At 38.1% G+C, this 23,450-nt stretch overlaps 1 protein-coding gene across 1 annotated transcript in view; it reads left to right on the top strand.

Annotated features, from left to right (window-relative positions):
- The window catches only part of SCLT1 (sodium channel and clathrin linker 1), a 186,256-nt gene that overhangs the window by 58,515 nt on the left and 104,291 nt on the right, over positions 1-23,450 (top strand). Inside the window, exons 7-8 of the mRNA XM_004711863.1 lie at positions 18,304-18,394; positions 22,375-22,466. Of these exons, the coding sequence (XP_004711920.1) occupies positions 18,304-18,394; positions 22,375-22,466 (183 nt within the window). The remainder of the gene's footprint in view (positions 1-18,303; positions 18,395-22,374; positions 22,467-23,450) is intronic.

The following is a 23,450-nucleotide window of genomic DNA, read 5'->3' as shown; positions in this document are numbered from 1 at the left end:
TCGCTTACCTCAGTGGACTCATGTTGTACTTGTCCTTTTGTGCCTGACTTACTTCACTTAGCATGATTTCCTAGAGTTGAAACTTCTTTGGAACTTTTGCCTTTATTAGTAGAACTTTAGTAGAATGTAGTGCTATTGTATGCAGGTCACTGTGACTTGGGAGTGACTTGATGTCATCGAACAACTGTAGATTACTGGCTTATTTTAAACTGTGGTTTTATTGATCATTATAGTTATATTTTATAAGTACACTAAATTTGCTCACCTTACCTAAAATGTGCTTCAACTGGTATAAAAATTATTATTTGATTTATAAGAAGCAGGGGCATAGAAATCAGACAACTCTAGATGTGTATTCTGTTTTTTTGTCCTTTTTAATTGATTGATTTAGGCAAGTTGGTCAACTACATGAACATCGGGTTTCCTATCTCATCTCTATAATGGGAATAAATTGACCTTCCTTGCAATATTGTGGTATACTAGGCTTTGATGATCTTTTCTCCCTATTTATACTTTATTATACAACTTATATAGACAGGTTTTAGTTCTTATTAAGTACATGCTAATAAAATTAGGAGTTAGTATTGATGTATTGACAGTATTGTAATATGGACAGATTATTTTATTCTCTAAAAAAAGAAGAAGAAAAACAAACAAAAACATTGCCCCCTCATAGCAACCCTATAGGGCAGAGGAGGGCTTCCTAAGGTTTCTCAGCCTGTACACATCTTCTGGGAGCAGAAAGCCTCATCTTTCTCCAGAGCAGCTGGTGGGTTCCCATGGCTGACCTTGTGATTAGCAGCACATCATTTACCCTACATTTCCAGGGCTCCTCCTAATGTAAGAAATCAGTTTTATCTTTGTTCTTATTGCTGTAAATTCTAGAGCAGAAGAAGCTTTTTCTTTTTTTTTTTTTTCCCATCTTTTTCTGCCCTGTCTCAAATTGTATCCTTGTTTCTTGTTAACTGTGCCATTGGAAATCCGTCCTGTTTATTCTTGCATCTTGTTCCATCCATGGCATTCTTTCCTTCTGGAAGCTTCAGTCTTTCTTTTTTTTCTTTTGGGTGTGGGGGACGGACACAGGGCAAACGCTCATATATACATACACAATAGACCTCTCCTTCCCTGATGACGCCTTTGATCACTGTAGTTTTCTCCTTCCCATGCTTTCAAATTGTTTGGAAGAAGAGTCTTTATTTGCTATAATAAGTTCTTGAAATTTCTTTGAATCTGCATTTGATCACACCAATCTATTCTTAAAATTACTGCTACCTTTTCTGCCAACTCCAATAACCTTAAAAAGGAGTCTTAAAAGTTTTCTTTTCATTGGTTGTTGGTTCATGATTGTTTTTTCTTTCTTTCTTGAATATTTCTCTGCTAGATCTTTTTGCTTATATTCTTTTCTTTTTTGATCTTTGTGGCCATTTCTTTCCTTTCTCCATTTCTTTATCTTTCATGTCATATGTAGGTAATAGATTGAATTGTACCCCTGAAAATATGTGTCAACTGTTCTTGCTATGGCTTTACTTCTTTAGGGGATATACAGAGAAAAAGGATTTCTGGGACATACGGCCTTTCTACTCCTCGTTTTTTGTGCAAGTGCTGTATCACTTTGAACACTGCTTGTACAGTGTACAGCAGTAGATGACGGTCTAATCTCGCCACACCCTCTAGCATTTGTTATTGCCTGTTTTTCTGAACTTTGTTACCATTGCCTATGTGAGGTGAAATCATATTGCTGTTTTGGTCTGTGTCATCAGATGACTAGTGTTCGTGAGCATTTCTTCATGTGTTTGTTGGCCACCTGTGTGTCTTCTTTGGTGAACTGTCTCTGCACACTCGGGTTCATCACAGCACGATTTACAACAGCAAGAAATGGTAGCAACCTAAATGCTCACTGGGGGAACAGTGGATAAATAAGCTTTGTTATGTACACAAAATGAAATACTATGTATTACTATGTATAATGGAACAGACCATCAATTGCACAAATGTAAGTTCAGGTTGAAGCTGAAGAAAAGTAAAACAAGTCCACAACAGTTAAAATATGACCTTGAGTCTATCCCACTTGAATTTCAAGAACATCTCAAGAACAAACTTGGTCCATTGAACACTAATGGCAGACGACCTGATGAGCTGTGGGAGGACATCAACACCATCATTCTCGAAGAAAGCAAAAGGTCAGCAAAGAAAAGGACAGGAAAATAAATGATCAATGTGGGTGCAAGAAGAGACTGTGAAACTTGCTCCTATTTGTAAAGTACCTAAGGCAAATGGAAGAGGCAGTGGGGTGGGGGAAAAAGAAGAAATGAGCCAGGGGCTCATATAGAAAGTAAATGTTTAGAAAATGATGATGGCAACAGATATACGTACTAATATTCCTTTTTTTGGTACAAATATTCTTGATACAGTTGGTGTATGGAGCGTTATATGATCTGTAAGAGCCCCCAATAAAATGATTTAAATAAAAATAAAGCAAATGGAAGAAATGCTGAAGTCATGGATCTGAATAGAAAATTTCAAAGGGCAGCCTGAAAAGACAAAGCCAAATATTATAACAAAACATGCAAGGACCTACAATTAGAAAACCAAAAGGGAAGAATATGCTCAGCATATTCTGAGACTGAAAGAACTCAAGAAAAAATTCAAACCTTGAGTTGCAGATTTGAAAGATTCTAAAGGCAAAATATTTAATGATGCAAGGAAGTATCTTAGAAGATGACAAATGTATACAGAGTCACTGAACCAAAAAGAACTAGTCGATGGTCCATCATTTCAGGAAGTAGCATATGAGCAAAAACCAAAGCTGCTGAAAGAAGGTGGTCAAATTGCATTGAAGGCACTAGCCAAAAACAAGGCTCCAGGAATTGGCAGAATACCCATTGAAATGTTTCTGAAACCTGAAGAAACACTGGAAGCATTCACTTGTCTATGCCAGGAAATTTGGAAGACAGCTACCTGGCCATCTGGCTGGAAGAGATCCGTATTTGTGCCCATTCCTAAGAAAGGTGACTCAACAGAATGCTCAAACTATGGAATTGATATCATACACAAGTAAATTTTGCTTAAGATCATCCAACAACAGTTGCAGCAGTACATTGGCCAGGAAGTGCCAGAAGTTCAGGCCAGATTCAGAAGAGGATGTGGGACAAGGGATATCATTACTAAAGTCAGATGGATCTTGGCTCAAAGCAGAGAATACCAGAAAGATGGCTACTTGTGTTTCATTGACTATGTAAAGGCATTCAACTATGTGGGCTAAAATAAACGGTGGATAACCTTGAGAAGAATGGGAATTCTGTAATACTTTGTTTTGCTCATTCTGAACTTGTATATAGATCAAGAGGCTGCTGTGTGAACAGAACAAGGAAATACTCCATGGTTTACAATCAGGAAAGGTGTGTGTCGGGGTTGTATCCTGTCACTGTACTTATTCAATGGATGCTGAGCAAATAATCAGAGAAATTGGCTTATATAAAGAAGAATGTGGCATCAGGATTGGCGTCATCTGCGGTATGCAGATAACACACCCTTCCTTGCTGAAAGTGAGGAGGAATTGAAGCACATTCTGATCAATATCAAGAACTCAGCCTGCAGTATGGATTACAACTCTATGTAAGAAAGACGAAAATCCTCACAGCATCATGATCAATGGAGAAAAGCTTGAAGTTGTCACACATTTTGCCCTGCTTGGAGCCACAATAAATGCTCTTGGAAACAACAGTTAGGAGATAAAAAGGCATATTGCATTAGGTAACTCTGCTGCAGAAGATCTTTTTAGAGTATTGAAAAGCAAGGATGTTACTTTGAGGACTAAAGTGTGCCTGACCTAAGTCATGGTATTCTCCATTGCATCATATGCATGTGAATGTTGGATATTGAATAAGGAAGACCATAGAAGAATCAATGCATTTCAATTATGGTGCTGGTGAAGGATATGGAAAGTAACTTAGACTGCTAAAAGGACAAATAGGTGTGTATTTGAAGAAGTAAGAAGAGTGCTCCATAGAAGCAAGGATGGCAAGTTTTTTTGCATATTGTCAGGAGAGACCAGACCCTGGAGAAGAACATCATGTTTGGTAAAAGGGTGGCAAAAAAGAGCAAGGCCCTCAAGAAGATGGATTGGCACAGTGGCTGCACTGATGAGTGCAAGCGTAGGAACCATTGTGAGGATGGTGCAGGACTATGCAGTGTTTCCTTCTGTCGTGCCTATGGTTGCTGAGTCAGAGCCGACTCAATGGTACCTATCAACCACATATTTTGCTAAATAAAAATTATGAAACTGAATTATCTCGTGACATGGGTGGAGTTGGAGGACATACCGAGTGAAGTTAGTCAATCAGAAATGGACAAATGTTATATGGGATCATAGTTAGGAAAGGAAAAACTAACAAGATAAAGACGTGTATATATATTCAAAAAAAGACATTGCAAAATGGGTGCATAAACAAATGTGGTGAAGAAAGCTGATGGTGTCCAGCTATTAGAAGAGATAGTGTCTGGGGGCTTAAAGACTTGAAGTTAAAACAAGAAGCCATCTAGCAGGCAAGCAACAGAGACCACATGAAAGAAGCACACCAGCCTGTGTGATCACAAGGTGTCAATGGGATCAGGTATCTGGCATCAGAAGACCCCCAAACAACCTGTCATATTAATGTAAATGAGGGAAACCCAAGGCCCATCTGTGGACAATTGGGCATCCTCTTACAGAAGGATAGTATCATGTGGAGAACATATTAAAGTTGTCAAGAATTTTGTCCTGCTTGGATCCATAATCAGTGGTCTTGGAAGCATCAGTCAAGAGACTAAAAGACGTGCTGCAGTATGGTTTATCAGGGATGTGGGGATGAGGGAGAGGGTGAGGGGATTTGGAGAGTAAACAGTGAATGCAGGAGGGAGGAAGGAGCTTTGGACTGATTGTGATGCTGAATATACAACTCTTTTTAAAAGCAACTTAACTGTTCTAGTGTATGATATATGAATACTCTTATCAAAAACTACGACTAATAAGAAGAAACTCAACGTGACCAGTGGTTACTAAGGGTGATGGGGCAAGAGTTATTGCTTAAGGTGGCATTGAGTGTGGGTTTGTGGGGGTTGTAATAATTTGGAAAAGGATATCAATAATAGTTATATAAACAGTATAATCAATGGCTCTGAATTATACATGCAGAAGATGCTGAACTGGAGAATGTTTTGTTGTGTATATTTTTGCCACAATTTTAAAAAGTAATCATACAAATAACAGTGAGTATAAGAAGAAAATGTTCTAGACTTGATTGTGGTGATATTGTACAACTTATCTTGATATGATTGAATTATTGAATTATATGACATATGGAAGTGCTAATAAAACTTTAAAAACAAAAATAAAAAAACATGCTGCATTAGGTAAATGAGCTGCACAAGACTTCTTCAGAGTATTGAAAAGGTAAGATGTTATTTTGGGACTAAGTGCACCTGACCCAAGCCTGACCCTGCATGTGAAAGTTGGACATTGTGTAAGGAAGGCCAGAAAAGAATCAATGTGTTTGATGGTGCTGATGAAGAATATTGGCTTTCCGGACCTGGCCAAGCAGAAGGATCCATCATGGGAGTTAATATCTGCCACAACAAGGACCGGAAGATTTGCTTCAAGGAACCCAAGGGCATCTACCTGTGCCTCGTGGTCAAGCTGTAGAGGTTTCTGGCCTGGGGAACCAACTCCACCTTCAATCAGGTTGTGCTGAAAAGACTGTTTATGAGCTGCATTAGCTGGGCGATCCTGTCCCCGGAAGATGACGCTTCCTGGCTGAGAAAAGAAGACACTCTTGTGCAGCACATTTACCTAAAGCAGCATGGTTTGGTTTTGTTTTATTGGCACTTCATCCACATGCCATACAAATCAATAATTCAATCATATCAAGATGAGTTGTACAATTATCACCACAGTCAACTTTGGAACTGTCTTCTGGACAGCTATGGTCATGGGAACCATAACGGATGACGTGCGGGTGCAGGAGGTGTCCAAGCTGAAGTTGTGCATCCTGGGAGTAAGTAGCTGGGCCTAGAGCCGCATCCTGAAGGCTTTGGGCAAGATCCTCCCCTTTGACCAGCTAGCACTGGACTCCCCCAAAGGCTGCGGCACTGTCTGCTGCCTAGCTGCCTAGTCCATGCAAGGGCCAGGAGGTGTACAAGCATTTCGGTAAGGCACCAGGGAACCCCCACATCCACACCAAACTATATGTCTACTCCAAGGGCCAGAAGTTCAAGCGAGCCAGAGGTCAATGTGCCAGCCGCAGTTAGAAAAACTAACCCTTTGCTGTTATTAAAAAGATGTTGGATCTTCACTGCAAAAAAAAAAAAAAAAAGAATATTGAAAGGACCATGGAGTGCCAAAAGAACAAAGACATCTTGTCTTGGAAGAAGTACAGCCAGAATGCTCCTTAGAGGCAAGGATGGGGAGACTTAGTCTCACATACTTTGGACATGTTGTCAGATGAGGCCCATCCCTGAAGAAGGACGTTATGTTAGCTAAAGTAGAATCATAGAGTAAAAGAGGAAGACCCTGGACAAGGTGGATTGACACAGTGGCTGCAACGTGGGCTCAAATAGAAGAACAATTGTGAGGATGCCACAGGACCAAGCAGTGGTTCATTTCGTGGTGTATCCAGTGACCTTGTTGGAACTGAATGGATGGTACCTAATAGCAACAGCACGGTAGAAGTACATGGTCAAAGTCTTCCCCATGTTAGTAGCTATTTCTATCAAAACATAGAAATTCTGTTTGATTTCTAGCTTTCATTTCACCACCATATTCATATTATATTGGCTCCACATCCAAATTCCCAACAAATTTAGCAGTCACCATTTTCATCCAAATCATTACTGTCTCTCACTTCTGGTTGCCACCTCATTGGTCTCCCTGCTTTCAGTTTTATCCCATTGCTATTTATTCTTTGCATAGAAAGCCAAATAGTCTACCTGAAATATAAAATCTCAGTCATCTGCTTTAAATTCTCCAGCAGCATTTTATTCCAATTGAAACAAATTTGAAAATTCTTACACTGTCCAAAAGACATTTGTATAATCTGATTGTTAGGCAGGGTTCTCTGGAGAACCAAAACGAGGACACTCTTGATTATAAGAGGATGGGTTTATACAGCGAGAAGGAATACAACAGCTAATTAGTCCACACAGCAGTACAGAGGGTTCAGTTCAACTCAGTTCCATGAAACAGTTAATATCACTGGGAGTCCTTCAACTCATGTCGGCTGCCAGGTCCAAGGGCAAGAAAGCAGACAGTGGAGTCCTTCCTCAGTCAAGGCCAGAAGTCTACCCACAGGTAGCAAACAGCAGGGTGGGTCACCAGCAGTCAGTAGCTCAGGAGCTTAGCAAAGCAGGCCCAGATGGGATATCAAACGCAAGCAATGCAAGGCGACAAGATCCACTAGGCTCAAGCTTAAGTGATGTACGCACTAGTAGTGTGGCAAAGCAGGTCTTGAAGGAGCCTCAAGCTCTAGCAACACAATCCACGGGTTGGCTTGGCCCGCAGGTAGTGTAGCTCACTGATTGAAACAGAAGTAGCTAAAGCAGCAGCAGGCTCTGGCACCCTCCAATCACCAGAGAGCAAGAGAGAAGCTGGGGCAGGCCTTGCAGAGCCATTTATCTTTGCCCTCCAATCTAATTGCAACCTGATTAATCCCACATGTTCTTATTGGCTAGGTTGGCAAAATAAACCTAACTATCACACTGACCTCTGCCATCTCCAGTTCAATTTTCCCCTAGAACAGTTGTTCTCAATCTTCCTAATGCCATGACCTTTTAATACAGTTCCTCATGTTACCGCCCAAACATAAAATTATTTTCGTTGTACTTCATAACTGTAATTTTGCTACTGTTATGAATGGGGTGACCCCTGTGGAAGGGTTTTTCGACCCCCAAAGGGATCGCGACTCACAGGTTGAGAACCGCTGCCCTAGGATATGAAACTGAACATCCCAACCTAATTGTCATGCTGTAACTTTCTCTGATTTTTCGTTTGTTTTGAATTCTCTCAACTTAGAATAACTCTTTTACCTTGGATCATCTAAAGTTAATTAAATTATCCTTAGATCTTATCTCTAGTATACTTTTTAAAAACTGCTCATACTGAGTCTCTCTAAGAATCCCATTGTTCTGTGTAATTTTCCTCATGGCTTTATCCCTGTCTGAAATTGTCTATAATAAGCATAGAGTTGTTGCTATGTTCATCATGGTACCCTCCACTACTCTATTAAACTTTTGAGGGCAGAGACTACATTTCCCTTGTTTTCCACTGCATCCCAGTGCTGACAATACTGCTTAGCATAGCTAATGTAGGTGCTGAGTAAATTAACTTTGTTGTGTGCGGTTCCATGGAGTTGGCCCTAACCCATAGTGACCCTATGCACAATACAACAAAACTTTGAGCCAACTCTGTCCTGCGCCATCCTCACAATTATTCCTATTCTCCAGCCCATTGATAGAGATTATGTCAATACATCTCCTCAAGGGCCTTCCTCTTTTTTGCTGCCCCTCCACTTTACCAAACATGATGTCCTTCTCCAGGGACTGGTCTCTCCTGACAATATGTCCAAAGTTTGTAAGACAAAGTCTTACCATTCTTGCCTCTAAGGAGCACTCTGGTCTTATTTCTTCTAGCAGATCTGACTTAAAATTTAAAAGACCTAAATTAACTTTAAGTCTTTTGCAACACAATCTTAAAGGAATCCAGGCTAAGCAATTCAGCAGTCCTTGAAGTTCAACATGTTTGTACTGTATCCACAGGGTTTCATATATTATAAGCATTTACTAAATATATTTTACAAGAAAGAATGCAGGGAATTCCTTAAATTCTTTCTCTACAGACTCTGTCATCTCTCCCAGCATTTTTCCTATTACTCTTGTTAAAAGTTTCCTAACTCTTACTCATTTATAAGTATATTTAAATATGGTGAACCAATATAGTTCATCAAATATAGATGACGAATGTATTGATGAAAGGGAGAAACAGAACCAGCATTCTAGTCTATTCTGTTTCCCAAGTGTCAGGTCAGGTGAGACTCTGATCCAGTTACTTGAGTGTTTCTCCATTGCCATTAAATTAATACAAGTACATACTATTTATCATATCACTAGGCCACTGGCATTGTAGTTTCCATGACCTTTCCTGTCTTATTTCCTATCTTCCCTAAAGAAGTCCTGTACTTTCCTTGCTTGCTTCCCTTCTAAAGATTTCATTTGGTTTCTTAAAATCCAGATCTTCTGCCAATCCATGTCCCAAATGCCTCCCACTTCAATATTCTCTCAACTTAGTGCAAATGTACAACATTCCACATGCACATAATTTTAATATTTTACAGTGCTTCAAGTCAGCTTCAAGGTCTTCTTAAAGACCTTACTTGTCTTGTGTCTTTAACCTCCTTACCATGTCTCCAACACCATGAGCACATGGGAAACATGTATTGCGCATGTGGGTTACCTAAGAAGTTTGGATAACTTACTTAAAATAGAAAATAAATGAGCATTTTCATCTCTTTACCAGTGTTACTCAGAGTTATATGGCCTCAAGGGTATTTGTAGTCATTCTTTATGAAGAAGGTAACGTGTTAGTTGTTAATAGATACTTTGTAAAATTGCATTTAGTGGTCTTCAGTTTTGGCTGCACACTAGAATCCCTTACAAGAGATCCTGAAAAATACAGATGACCAGATATGCCATTTACAGACACTGTGACCAATAAGTCTGAGGAAGGAGTAGCTTGTGTGTAGTTAGTCTGAAAAACTCACCATTGACTCTTCTAATACAAAAAAGGGGTAGAGAACCACTACTAAGTAGCATAATAAAATATTCTGACACGAAAACTCGAAATGTTCAATTAACTTAAATTATATATAATTTTGAATTAAATTGCAGATATTTTACCTTGTATATAAATGAACTCTTTGAAGACTTGAGTCACTTATTTTTAAGTGTTTTGATATCTTGTATGGGTTATTAATGCCCACTGCTTTTAGGGACTCTTCCTAAGGCTTCTCTCTTCTGAATAGATTTAACCAGTAGATTTCCCCTAAAGATTGGAACTGAGAAAACCACAAAATAAAATAAAACTTTTCCCAGTGTTGGTACTTGCTTTAATTTCCTAAAAGCTCTAATGATTTTTAAAAACGTTCTCTTTGTCAAGAAAATGTCTCATGGGAAAGAAAGAAGCGTGCTATTGACACAGGCTAAAGTTTTTTTTTAATGCATTGTAGGGACTCTGTAGTCAATAAATGTTATTAAATAAACTTTAAAGGGGTTTTCATGGAAAAAAGTTTAAAACTTTGCCTAAAATTATGTTTAGGAATTTTCTAAAAATATTAAGCATAATTGTTGACTTCTTTACATTGGATATTATTGTTAGATGCTGTTGACTCAACCCTGACTCATGGCAACCACATATGCGCAGAGCAGAACTGCACTATTGATTTGTTAAGGCTGTGACCTTTCAGAAACAGATCACCAGTTTACCAGGCTTGTTTTTCAAGGTTCTCTGGGGTGGATTTGAACCACCACGCTTATAGCTAGTAGTTGAACACTTAACCATTTGCCAGTCATGAAATCCACCAAATTTAATTATTGAAGTACCAAGTGTATGCATCTCTTCTATTGATTTAAAAAAAATATGAATAAATATTGAATTAGTAAATCTTGCCATTTTGCATTGTACCACAGAAATCACTGGAATATTTTAATATTCTGTTAGAATGCGGTTACAAAAAGCAACAGCTAAAAATGCATTTTATAATTGTGTTAGTCTTGGTACATTAGAGAAACAAATCCACAGAAACGAATGTATAGGAGAGAGTTTTATATAAAGGTTAAGTGCACATTAAGAAAATATCCCAACCCAGTGCTGCCCAAGCCCATAAGTCCAACATTAGCCCATATTTCTGACACCAATCCGCAAAGTCCTCCTCCATCTCACAAAACACACACAATGATGCCGACTGCAAGAGGAAAGCCAAATCAGTGAATGTGGATACATCTCAGTGCTGGCAGGAGTCTCCACACGGGTGCTCCAGCCCCCAGGGCTGCATAGGGTTAGGTCCATGCCACTTCACCTTCGGGGTTTCTTGCAGGAAGTGAGCCTTGCCAGTTGAAGCAGGGAACTGGCTAAGGCAGCTGCACCCCGGTCCTACCATCACAAAGCAAGAACTAGAAAGGTGAGGCTCACTGAGCCATATATCTCTTCGCTCTTCAATTAACCCCTCGTGTTTATCGGCCAGGTTGGCACAATAAACTACCTCATTAATGAAACTATAGCATTTGATGTTAAATCTCACTGTATTGATAACTAAAGTTGTAAAACTTATTTTCCAAATTAATACTGATTTCAATTAAGGCTAGTATTGTGTTCTATCCTTTTTGTGGTATTCTGTCTGGCAGAGGAATTTTTATAATTAAAAACTTTAATTCTAGGAGGCCCTCCTGCGTGAGCTTTCTCTCTGTCTCTGTCTCTCTCTCATCTCTATCTGACTTAGTTAATTGTGCCAACCTGCCGATAAACACATGTGGGGCTAATTGAAAGGTTGAGGGATAAATAGGTGGTGAGCCTGCCTTTCTAGTTCTTGGGTCTCTTGCTTTGTGATGGTCGCACCAGGGTGCAGCTGCCTTAGCAGTTCTCTGCTTCATCTTGCAAGATTGACTTCCTACAAGACATCCCCAAGGAGAAGCTACATGGACCTATCCTGATGCAGCCCTGGGTGCTGGAGCTGGTGCTGAGATGCTTATTCATTCACTGACTCAGCTTTCTTCCTGCAGTCAGAATCATTGCCTCTGTTTTGTGAGGTGGAGGACTTTGTGGACTGGTGTTGGGTTAATGGGTAAATGTTGGACTGGTGGGCTTGGGCAGCATTGGGTTGGGATGTTTTCGTGATGCACACTTTCTTTACATAAAACTCTCATACATGAGTTGCTGTGGATTTGTTTCTCCAAAGTACCCAGACTAATACACCTTCCATCACCTCTCTTCACAAAGGAAAAGGGCCTGTATAGAGAGGAGGGTGGGAAGGGAGGGTGTATGTTTGAACCTTCATCCCCATATCCCCATATATATGATGGCAGTGAATAATAAAACCTAAGCATGACAAAGAAAAAAAATTAATTCTAATCTCTAAAGTTAAAAAATGGAAAATGTGTTGAAGAAAAATCTCAGAAATTTCTAATTAATTGACAAGGAAGCATAACTGAAATGAAAGGGCGTATGAGACTCCACAGGCATATACAAGAAATTGTAGAGCAGGAGAAAAAAGGAGCTTAGGCAAATATTAGGGGTCCCAAGCACACATTCCCAGAAATTTTTGTTCACACATAAACATGCTTTGTCTCCAGACTGCACCAACAAAATTGGTGTAATGAATGTTGGCTTTGGGAGCGCTCAAGGTAGAAGTTCCCATCCGGGTTTTTTTATGACTCCCTGACCGCAGAGGCCAGCTTAGCTATGTAACAGTTCATGCCAGATGAAACCATCATTAGGCAAGTTCACTGTGAGACTGCCCAGGGAGCTTCAGATTTTAAACAGCACATTGTATGTCTTGGCCAAAAGTCAAACCTTAGTTAGGCATCCCCAGAGCTTCCCCAATCAGCTGTAAATTAACTCTGTCTTACACATTTCCTGAACAGTTTATTTTTAAAAAGAGCAAGATGGCATGATAACTAGATGTAGAAATATTAAAATAAAATTTGTAATGTGCTTTATATGCATTCCTGTATTTGTGCTTTCTCACAGGTTTGTGACTTATATGGGATAATTGGGTTTTTTGTCCATGTCAATATCAAAACCCACAAAGGTTAAGGAATTGGTGCAGATCACATGGCCTCTATTGATGGGATAGCCAGATCTGGAGCATAGACCTTCTGATTTTTGCTCTAGAAATTTCTCATTATTTCATGCCAGAAATAGATATAAAAATTATTTACCGTCCCCACTCCCTACCAGTCCTGGGGCTCTGGAGCTCTGCTCAAGGGGAGTCCCTCTGGGATGTGGGGGTACAGTGAACGGTATGACCCTTTGCTGGGCATACTGACACATTAGGGGATGCTGGGTCCCTCTAGGGTTTCCCTTATGGGCTCCAATAAATTTCTTCCCTTTCGCTTAAAAATAAATAAATAAATAATTCTTTTTCTGGCTAGCCTATAGAATATTATACAAAATCATAAACTGTATAAAACTACTTATCCACACGTACACCCCTATAGATTTTGTATTTTAGGGAATATAGTGGTTTCAGTGTCTTTAGATTTTTTTTTAATGACTTAAAAAAATAAGCCTTCAATCAGTGTCTGAATTTTTTCTTTTTACTTGTATATTAGGACAGAGATATGTTTCAAAGGAATAAAAGATAATGTATATTTGGAGCGTTATTTACATGGTTATCCTGAGGGTTGCCATACATGACTGACTATCAAGTTGGATGTGCAGGATCTAAGTAATAGATGAGTATCAAGGTGACGTTCAACCTATGCCTATCTTTGGGAGGAAGATGAGGCTTTCCACTTCTACAAAGATTTAGCCTCAGAAACCCACCGAGCAATTCTAGTCTGTCCTATGGGTTCACTGTGGGACGGAAATGACTCACTGGCACGGAGTTTGGTTTTTTGAGTCCCTATCTTTGTCTTAGAGGTGCCTTGATGGTTTAGTGGTTACATGTTGGCCTGCTAACCACAAGGTCAGCAGTTCAAAACCACCAACTGTTCCGTCTCCAGAGGAAGATGGGCCGATTCAACTCTCATAAAGTCTCAGAAACTCACAGGGGCAGTTCTACACCGTCTGTAAGGTTGCTGTGAGTCAGAATTGACTCGAGGTCTTTATCGTTCTCCCATTCTCTAGACTGGTGTTTTATTCGTTTATGACGTATTACTTGTGTACTCTGCTCGCTTCAGAGAGTTTAAAAATAAATAGGATGGAGTCCTTGCCTTTAATGATCTCCCATCTTTTTAATTTTTAATGGACTAACAATTCTGTAAGAAAGAACCCAATAATGTACAAAGTATTATGTTTTTGTAAGAACTAGAATTTGGGGACCTGATTTATCTCGTCGCTGTCAGGAAAGACTTGAGATGGGTATACTTTTGTGCCAGGTCTTGAAGATTTAGGAACTTGTCAGGAAAAATGAGAAGAACAGCTCAAACATAAGTGAAAAAAGAGACAAGGAAATACGTTTTAAAACAATGCGTTAGTAGTTCGGTATACCTGTATCATAAGTTATATGAGAGTGTCTTAGTTATGTAGGGCGCTGGACTAGAAATACCACAAATAGATTTGTCTAACAAACAGAAACTTACTTTCTCACAGTTTAGGAGATAAGACGGCCAAAATCCAGGCTGGCCCTCGAAGGGCAGACTTTCTCTCTCTCTCTGCTTCGGGAAAGATTTTTGTTTCTTTCTGGCTTTTGCTCCCCTGTGCCAAGTGCGGTGGAGCTGTCTGCCCTCCTTTGTGCTTGGTTGTGTTAATTCCCTTATAATTTTTTATATCTCAAAAGCTATTGCCTTTAGACAATAGCTTATTGCGTATCCTTTAACATAATAAAATAAAACAAAACTCTGTTTCCACATGGGATTCTGTCTAAAGGTATCTGGGTTAATATTCCAGAACATATTTTAAGCACACATTTCAATGTCTAACAAGGGGTACTGGCAAGAGAGGAGAATCTTTCATTCCAAAAGAAGCGGGGAGTCTAGAAATTATTTTTAACAGAAATGCTCATCACTAGATAAGCTCTGTTCCAGATAACGAAGTATCCTAGATCATGAAGAGAAGACCAGCCGTAAAGAGATCACTTTCAAATGTATTACAACAGCCCTGGGAAATAATGATGGGCTAAAGATTGGACCATGGAAGTGGGATATACAATGAGAGTCAATTTAGGAGTAGAACCATTATGAACATTAGATAGAAATGAAGGAAGCATCTGTTAACACGTTTGGGTACTGGCAGATTAGTCCTCCTCCTTGTTGTTGAACTTGAGCTTGGTGAGACCCAGTGTGATAGAACTGAGTTCCGATTCTAATAAAGCGTTCTCCACATCACACCTTGCTTCTTCTGTATCTCTAACAGATCATTTGTAACTAATAATAACTTACATTTGCTTATGATTTACGCTGCACTTTAATATACATTCTTTTGACTTCTTCAAAAACAAGCACAATTCTTTGTGAAGGCAAAAAAAGAAAAAGCGGTGCCAGTGATATACTTACTCCAAGTTTATTTAGTTTTATTGTTTGACATAAGTATCTTAGTCTTTAGGATTTTCCTTTTCAAATATATAGAATTTTGTAACCAGCAGATTCATTGTTTATTTATATTGTTGATGAATTCTTGAAATTTTCACTAGGCTTAAAACGACATTCAAACTTATAATTTTAAGGTATTAGTTTTTCTGTTGGTTTTTGTTTTGTCATTTGACAAATCATTTTGCAAATAGGAACATCTTTAATTTTTGATAAACTCATGTTAAATTATATTTATTTAAAAGAAAAATTTTTATAAATGCTGAAATTTATAGACTTTAATGTGACCATTTTGATCGACAGTCTATCACAGAGGACTATTTAAATACAAATTTCACTATTACTGTGAATCCTTATGGAAATTGCTAAGTCTCTATCAACTTTACTGTTCCTAACTACAGAATAATATTTTAATAATACCTCATTCCAGGACTTTGAACCAGTTCATTCCAGTTAGACCATATCTTGAGAGTTTGAATTTTCATCCAATAACTATTGAATCAGAATCTATATCCTTATGTAACATACGAATGTAGCATAAGAATCACCTGGGGACCTGGTTAAATTGTAGATTTTGAACTAGTATTTCTGGAGTGGAAATGTAGAGGTTCAAACCGGAATGAACAAATAAAAGCCTTTCTTTATTCATTGCCTTCAAGTATCATTTTCATGTAAGTTCTTTAGCAAATAATTTCTGTAAATCCAATAGTGTCGATATGATTTATAAAGAGCCCTGGTGACTCAGGTAAGCATTGACATACCAGCTGTTCCGCGAGAAAGACGAGGCTGTCTACACTCTTTAAAGATTTACTTTCTCGAAAACTCTAAGAAACAGTTCTACTCTGCCCTGTAGGATTGCCATGTTTCAGAATAGACTCAATGACAGTGTGTCTATTTATATATGGTTCTGTTTAGAAGACATACTCTCTCACTGGCCATCCAGTCAATAGGACAGGTCGAAAGAACCCATGTGGGTTTCTGGCACTTTCACTCCTTACAGGAGTAGAAAACCTCGTCTTTCTCCCTCAGAGCCAGGTGGTGTTTTCAAACTGCTGCCCATGTTTAGCAGCTCAGTGGGTAACCACTACACCACCAGAGCTCCTACTACATACAATATAATTGAGAAACAAATATCTACAGTAAAGTAGCTTGCTTACTTTTAAAAATTATTTTTTGTGTATGATCCAAAGTTTTCTGTAGTCTCAGTGCTTAATTGGTATATATTTTTAAATCTATCTTAAAACGTCTTCTATCTCTGAACTGAAACGACCCCCAAAGGTCACCTTTCAGCTAGCTAACAATTGGTTCATAAATTAAATAATAACACTGCTCCAAACTAAAACCTAACTCACAGATGCTGATTTATAACAGCCCTGTAGGATGGAGTAAACATTCCCATGAGTTTCCAAGACTGTCACTCTTTATGGGAATAGAAAACGCCATCTTTTTCCCATGGAACAACTGGTGGTTTTAAACTGGTGACCTTTTGGATCACAGCCCAATGCATAACCACTACACCACAAGACTGCTTTTTATGCTACTCTTGGTAGTGGGTGGGGTGGGGTGGTATTTGAAAATGTTTCAAAGCTGTGCATAAGGTTTTCAGTGGCTTCTTCCTCCGACGTGGGGAGCCAAGTCCGTCTTCAGCTGAGCAGATCATCAAAGACGCTGGTCTGCTTTTCTTATATGAAAAACACTTCTTACATGAAGAAGAGTGCTGCATCAGGATTAAAGGAAGGCTTATTAACAGCCTTGTGTTGCTGAAAGGGAGGAGGAACTGAAACCCTTGGTGATGAAGATCAAGGATTGTAGCCTTCAGAATGGATTACAAGGGAGACGAAAGTCCTCACAAGTAGACCAATAGGTATCATGATCAATGGAGAGAAGGTTGAAGTTGTGAAGGATTTTGTCCTCCTTGGATCCACAATCAATACTCGTGGAAACAGCAGTCGAGATAACAGATGTATTGCATTAGGTAAATCTGCACAAGACTTCTCTAGAGAATTGAAGAGCAAGGATGTTATTTTGTGGACTAAGGTGCACCTGACCCAAGCCATGGTGTTCTCCACTGTATCACATGCACGTCAAAGTTTAACATTAAATAAGGAAGACCAAAGATGTGTTGAGGCCTTTCAATTGTGTTGCATGAGAAGAATATTGAAAGTATCATAGACTGCTAAAAGGACAAAGTAAAGCCACGATGTTCCTTAGAGGCAAGGATGGCAAGACGTTGTCTGAGATACTTTGACATATTGTCAGGAGAGACCAGTTCCTGGAGAAAGACATCATGTTTGATAAAGTAAAGGGGCAGCGAAAAAGAGGAAGGCCCTGAGAGAGATCGATCGACACAGTATCGGCTTCAGCATAGGAACAACTGTGAGGATAGTGCGGGGACGTGTAGTGTTGCCTTCTGTTGTACAAAGCTCACTATGGGTCATCGCTGGGATGATGGCACCTGAGAACAACTTGGGTGGGGACATATGGAAACATATTTAACACTGTTAGGCATTCAAAGAACGCGTATTTTTCTCCTGTGCGCTTACAGTCTCTGGAGAAAGGGGGAAAATTATAATGGGGCAAATTTTTTAATTTATTATGTTAAGAGCTTACATAATACATGCTTCTGGTGTTTAAGAAATGATCGAGATAATGATATTTAGGTTCATTTTTTACAAGCAGGCCAATCATCAGTACTTCTCCAGTACTATACGCTTCAGAAAATTACCGAAATAAGTGTATTTTACGTAGCACACTGGCCTGTTTGTAGAAGATTGATTAGGGTGTTAAAGTTCATTTTCATGGGGTATATTTATTTATTTGATTATAAGATATAATTTATCCCAAAAAGGTATTAATGACTACAACTTTGAACCCTTCATTCAACTATATTATCCCTTGCTTATTCTTTTTCATAACATATTTTAATTCATAATGAAAGATTATTTCAGAATTTACCACGTAAATTTCTTTTCTGATTTTTTTAACCTTTATGGTCTATTAAAACAATGTTCATTAATATATTTTCTTTTCTAGACAAGCCAAGTTAGACCTCAGAGTTGCATCAGCAAAAGTGGAAGATTTAACCAAAGAGGCTGAAGATCTTCAAGGACAAATGCAAAAACAGGCATCATTTTTCTGTTTCTTTTAACAGTTTTATTGGTATATAATTCACAAACCATATAATCCATTAATCCAATCATATTAAGAAGAGTTGTACAATCATCATCACAATCAATTTTAGAGCATTTTCTTCATTCTTGCACTAATCATAAGTAGTTCCATCAGTTATCTGTTTCTAGAACAATTGAATACCCTTAGTTTTAGTTCCCTATACAATTACTGTTGATCTATTTTGCTTTAGGCATTAAAGAGGGTTAATAGAAAGTAAAGTATTTCATTGCCCCCAAAAATGTAAAGTATGGAATTAGGAAGTAAATCAAAATGTTGGAAGTAATTTTATAAAGCATTTTTATTTCCTTTCATTTTGGAGTTACTGAAACATCGTATTCACCCTTAAGCACATCACTACTAAAATGCAAATTAATTCAAGATCAAATTTGGTTTATGTTAGGTGAAAGAAAAACATTACTACATGTTGTCTTGTACTAGATTGAATGTCATTAAAATATTTTTTGGCATGATAAATTGGCTCATCACAGAGGTAAAATAGAAATGTCAGGAGGGTGTCAGGAAAGATAAGACTTTAGATCTATATGGATTTAAAGATTCCCGCTCTCATACTGACTGTGTAACTTTTCTAAGCCTAATTTCCTGATCTGTAAAAATTTGACTTCCAATTAGAGTAGATTTCTGAAAGGATTATGTGAACCCTCCATAGATAACAGTTATCAAAACTGAGTCAAATTTTTAAAATCCTGTGAAGTATTCAAAAGCAGAAAGAAGTTGAGAATTTGTCCCAAATTCTCCTGCTATGACTTTGAAAAACAGCAACGGGAAACAACAGTCACGTAAGGGTCTAAGACGGCCAAGAGCAGATTTTATGGTTGGTGAAATATTTGGAATTCAGAGAGGAAATCTTGGCAGCAAAAGAACTATAAATTAATAATGCTTACATCCTGAGGATCAACTGACGAAGTATGGCTAACAGCAGAACCGTGCACGTGGGGCAGAAGGGCAATGGATGTCAGGGAGCCCGCTGCAAAACATGGGCAGAGACGTGAAAGAAATAATGTGTTTTCAAACAGAATTATTTGGAACTAGACATTCAATCCATTTCTGAACTGTGTGCAGTTCAGGCAGCGTAGCTCTGAAGACTTTAGGGTTTGAAGCTGGTAGTGAAAAAGAAAATCCCTGCCATCACATCAATTTCAGTTCAATTTCAGCTCATAGTGACCTTACAGGGCAGAGTGGAACTGTCTCTGGGGGTTTCCAAGATGTAAAAACTCACAGGCATAGTAAATCTCATCATTCTCCCTCAGAAGGCTCTGGTGGTTTCGAACGGCTGACCTTGCAGTTAGCACATCAGTGCATAACCCAATACACCACCAGGAAAGCTGGCGAGTAACTGGGAATTTACAGAGCAGTCACTCAAACTCACTGCCACCATGTCTATCGTGATTCATGGTCACCCTGCAGGGCAGGATAGAAGCGTCCCTGTGGGTTTCCAAAACTAACTCATTAAGAAGTAAAAAGCCTCATCTTTCTCCCGAGGAGCAGATGGTGGCTTTGAACTGCCCTTTTGGATCACAGCCCAACATGTAAACACTATGCCAATAGGGCTCCAGGAGCAAGGAATCCACCTAGAAAATGATCCTCATCGCTGCCCAAAGCCTCAACTGATCCTCATATTTTGCAGGCACAGAGGGGTCTCTAGGTGTAGCTCAAACTGTGAAAGGAGAAAGGTCAATATCAGCTGCTGCGTCCTTTAAGGACATTGGATTTCAAAGATGAATCCAAGCAAGACAGTTAACTAATTGAAGAAAAATAAACAGTAAACAATCATCTAAAGAATAAAACAATCTGTGGATACTGCATTGTATTATCTACTACCAAAACTGTCGATCAATAGCCCTTAAGAACGTAGATGCCCCCACTCCCCCAACAGGAACATGGGTGAAGGGAGACAGCTGTTAGTGTAAGATAGGAAAAGAATAATAGTTTATAATTTATCAAGCAGTCACGAGGTGGGGATGGCAGCAGAGGAGGGAGGGGAAAAGGAGCTGATACCAAGGACTCAATGGAAAGTAAATATCTAGAAAATAACGATGACAACTTATGTACAAATATGCTCGATACAATTGATGTATAGAATGTTATAAAAGCTGCCAGAGCCCAATAAAATGATTTTTAAAAATAATATAGATGCAGAAATCTTGATAATATTGGAAAAGTATATCCAGGATTATATAATACATATACATGACTCAGTGTGGTTTATTCCAGGAATGCAACATTTCATTACACCTAAAATTAATGAAATTTACCTGTCAACAAAATAACAAAGTCTCATTTTTAATTTATTGTGGTATGTCAATAAATGCAAAAGAAAAAGACTTTACCAAAATTCCATATCTATTCATGATATTTTTCTCCTAGAAAATTAAAACCAAGAGGGAATGTCTTCAGTTTGATAAAGGTTATCTAAAAGGTCATGAAAGATCATGAAATATATACAGCCACCATTGTACTTATAGTGAGAAGCTCACATGCTTTCCACACAAGATTAAGAATAAAGCCAATATGCCCACTGGCACCTGCCCAGCATTGTGCTGGAGTTACTATCTTATAAAGGCATGTAGTGTGGAGCTAACGTAATAAAATTTTCTTGGATTTCTGGCATTAATCGTATATGTAAAACAACCTAAGGAGGTCTCAAAAAAAAAAAGACAAATAGAATCGATATGATCACATGATTGTAAAGTACTGTGCAAAAATCAGTAGTATTTCTACATAGCAACCAAAAAAAATTGGAAAATGAAATTAAAATATTATCATTTATATAACATTTAAAAACATAAAACTTGAGCATAAATACAGCAAAATTAAGCATTCTGCAAATAATAAAAGGAGACCTAAAGAAATCTAGTGCTGTACCATGATCACGAATTTAAAGATTTGATACTATGATGTTGATTCTTCCCAATTTGGTGTATAGAGTCTATGCACTCCTAATCAAAAACCTTGGGATTATGCATAACATTGAATTGGGTGCATCAATCCCAGGTAGTTTTATGTATTTCTTTCTGAAATAATTTTGTTATTTATTTAAATATGATAACAATTTTTAAAAGTCTCATTTTACTTAATGACATTGATCTGAAGTGCATACTGGCATCTGAAAGGTTGCAGAAATGCACCTATGGATATTCTTGGTCATGTAATGAATTCAAACATCAGAAATAAAATACTGATACATTTTATGACCATGTTGGATTTACTGTAGGACTCACTGGGGTGATTTAAGCATTTTTCAATATGTTTCTGAGAATTAGTCCGTCAAAAGAGAAGTGTCATATGATTACCTTGTAGAGAAAGGCAACATAACATTGTTAACGAGAAAAAATTCTCGACTAACCCCCTCTCACGGGGATGGACAACAGAGAAATGGGTGAAGGGAGACAGTGGTCAGTGTGAGACTTGAAAAAAAAAGTCTAAATTATCAAGGGTTCATGAGGGAGGTGGGGGGGCGGGAGAGAAAATGAGCTGATATCAAGGGTGTAAGCAGAAAGAAAGTGATGATGGCAACATATGTACAGATGTGCTCGACGCATGGATGTATGCATGGATGATTGTGATAAGAGCTCTTAGAGCCCTCAATATGATGATTTTTTTTAAAAATTATAGAATCGGACTACCAGCATACAAAACCCTAAAACCCCACCTTGTTTTGTTCGATTTGCCTTGTAGAATAGTTTGAAATATTGATAGAAAACTTGATACACTGACTGTTTTGATTATTGTTTGATTATAGGTTGATGAGAGTCCCACCCCTTCCCTTTTTTACTGCTCATATGGTTTTTTTGCAGTCTTGGTGGATTTTAAAATTTGCATCCTGAAATTCCAGCAGCATAATCACTTGTGCCATATAATGGTGTCCTGCATTTTATGTTCTCAGAGTAAGCCTTTGATTTCTGCGCTTTCCAGGAGGAGGATATGGCGTCTGCCCAAGAAAGAGAGGAAGCCTCAGATCGGCGCTTACAGCAGTTACAATCTACTGTAAAACAACTGGAAACAAGGTAAATTATTCAATACTTCTAGCTATTATCAGTGCCTCCGAAAATACTTCACATCAGAGTATTAATTTACTAATTCATTAGAGCATACATTTTACAAATACTAAGTCAAATTGTAGTCACAAGCTTTACATCTGATTTACTGAACATTATTTTAAAAATAACATATTCAATAAAATAAACATGCTTCTGAGTTGATTCTGACTCATGGTAAGCCCATATATGTAAGAGTATAACTGCTCTATTGCACTTTTTGGTCTGTAATCAAACTGCTACAGACTGGGTTGAAACCATTAATCTTTACATTACCAGCCAGTTGAAAACTGCACATTGGTATATTTTGAGTGTATGTTCAGAGATTATTTGAATAATAGGATCCTCGGCCTTTTATTTAGCATACTAATGTCATCCTTTTGAAAAGAATTATTTTATGAATGACTTTTCATGAACGGGAATAAAACCCTTGGTAATCATGGATTTTGCATTAGCACAGCAACACAAAACACACCTTCATTTCCCTTGAGGTCACCCTGCTGATTTTTGAGTAAACCTAAAATCCTCTGTTTTGTCTTCTTCTGGAGAGTAATTAAAACTTTTAAAACATAGCATCTTGGGAAATTTCATACTGCCTCAACCCCTCCATAATTCTGCAGTCCAACAAATTTCATGCTGCCTCATGTCCTTCATAATTATCTGCATTCCAAGTCATTGCACTAGAGATTAAACACTGAAACCGAAAGAAGGTAAACAAAGATGGTGAATGTCATTTGTTCTTTCAGAATATTTTTGTAGTCTACCCATAAACTCTGGAAGAAGGAGTAGCTACAAAAGCTGGACTTTTTTCCCTTGAGAATTCTTTGTTTTCCATATTTGAAAATAATTACTTCTTTGTACTGATTTGAAAATCAGTTAACAATTTAAGCATTTATACATCTACACACATACATATAATAACAATAGTCCTTTGCCTCCTGGATTTAAAAAAAA

The sequence above is a fragment of the Echinops telfairi genome, unplaced genomic scaffold (assembly GCF_000313985.2).
Source record: "Echinops telfairi isolate 266 unplaced genomic scaffold, ASM31398v2 ScPeMD7_14;HRSCAF=57, whole genome shotgun sequence".
Lineage (NCBI taxonomy): Eukaryota > Metazoa > Chordata > Mammalia > Afrosoricida > Tenrecidae > Echinops > Echinops telfairi.
The sequence above is the reverse complement of the archived record's forward strand: the minus strand, read 5'-3'. Positions and strand labels throughout refer to the sequence as shown.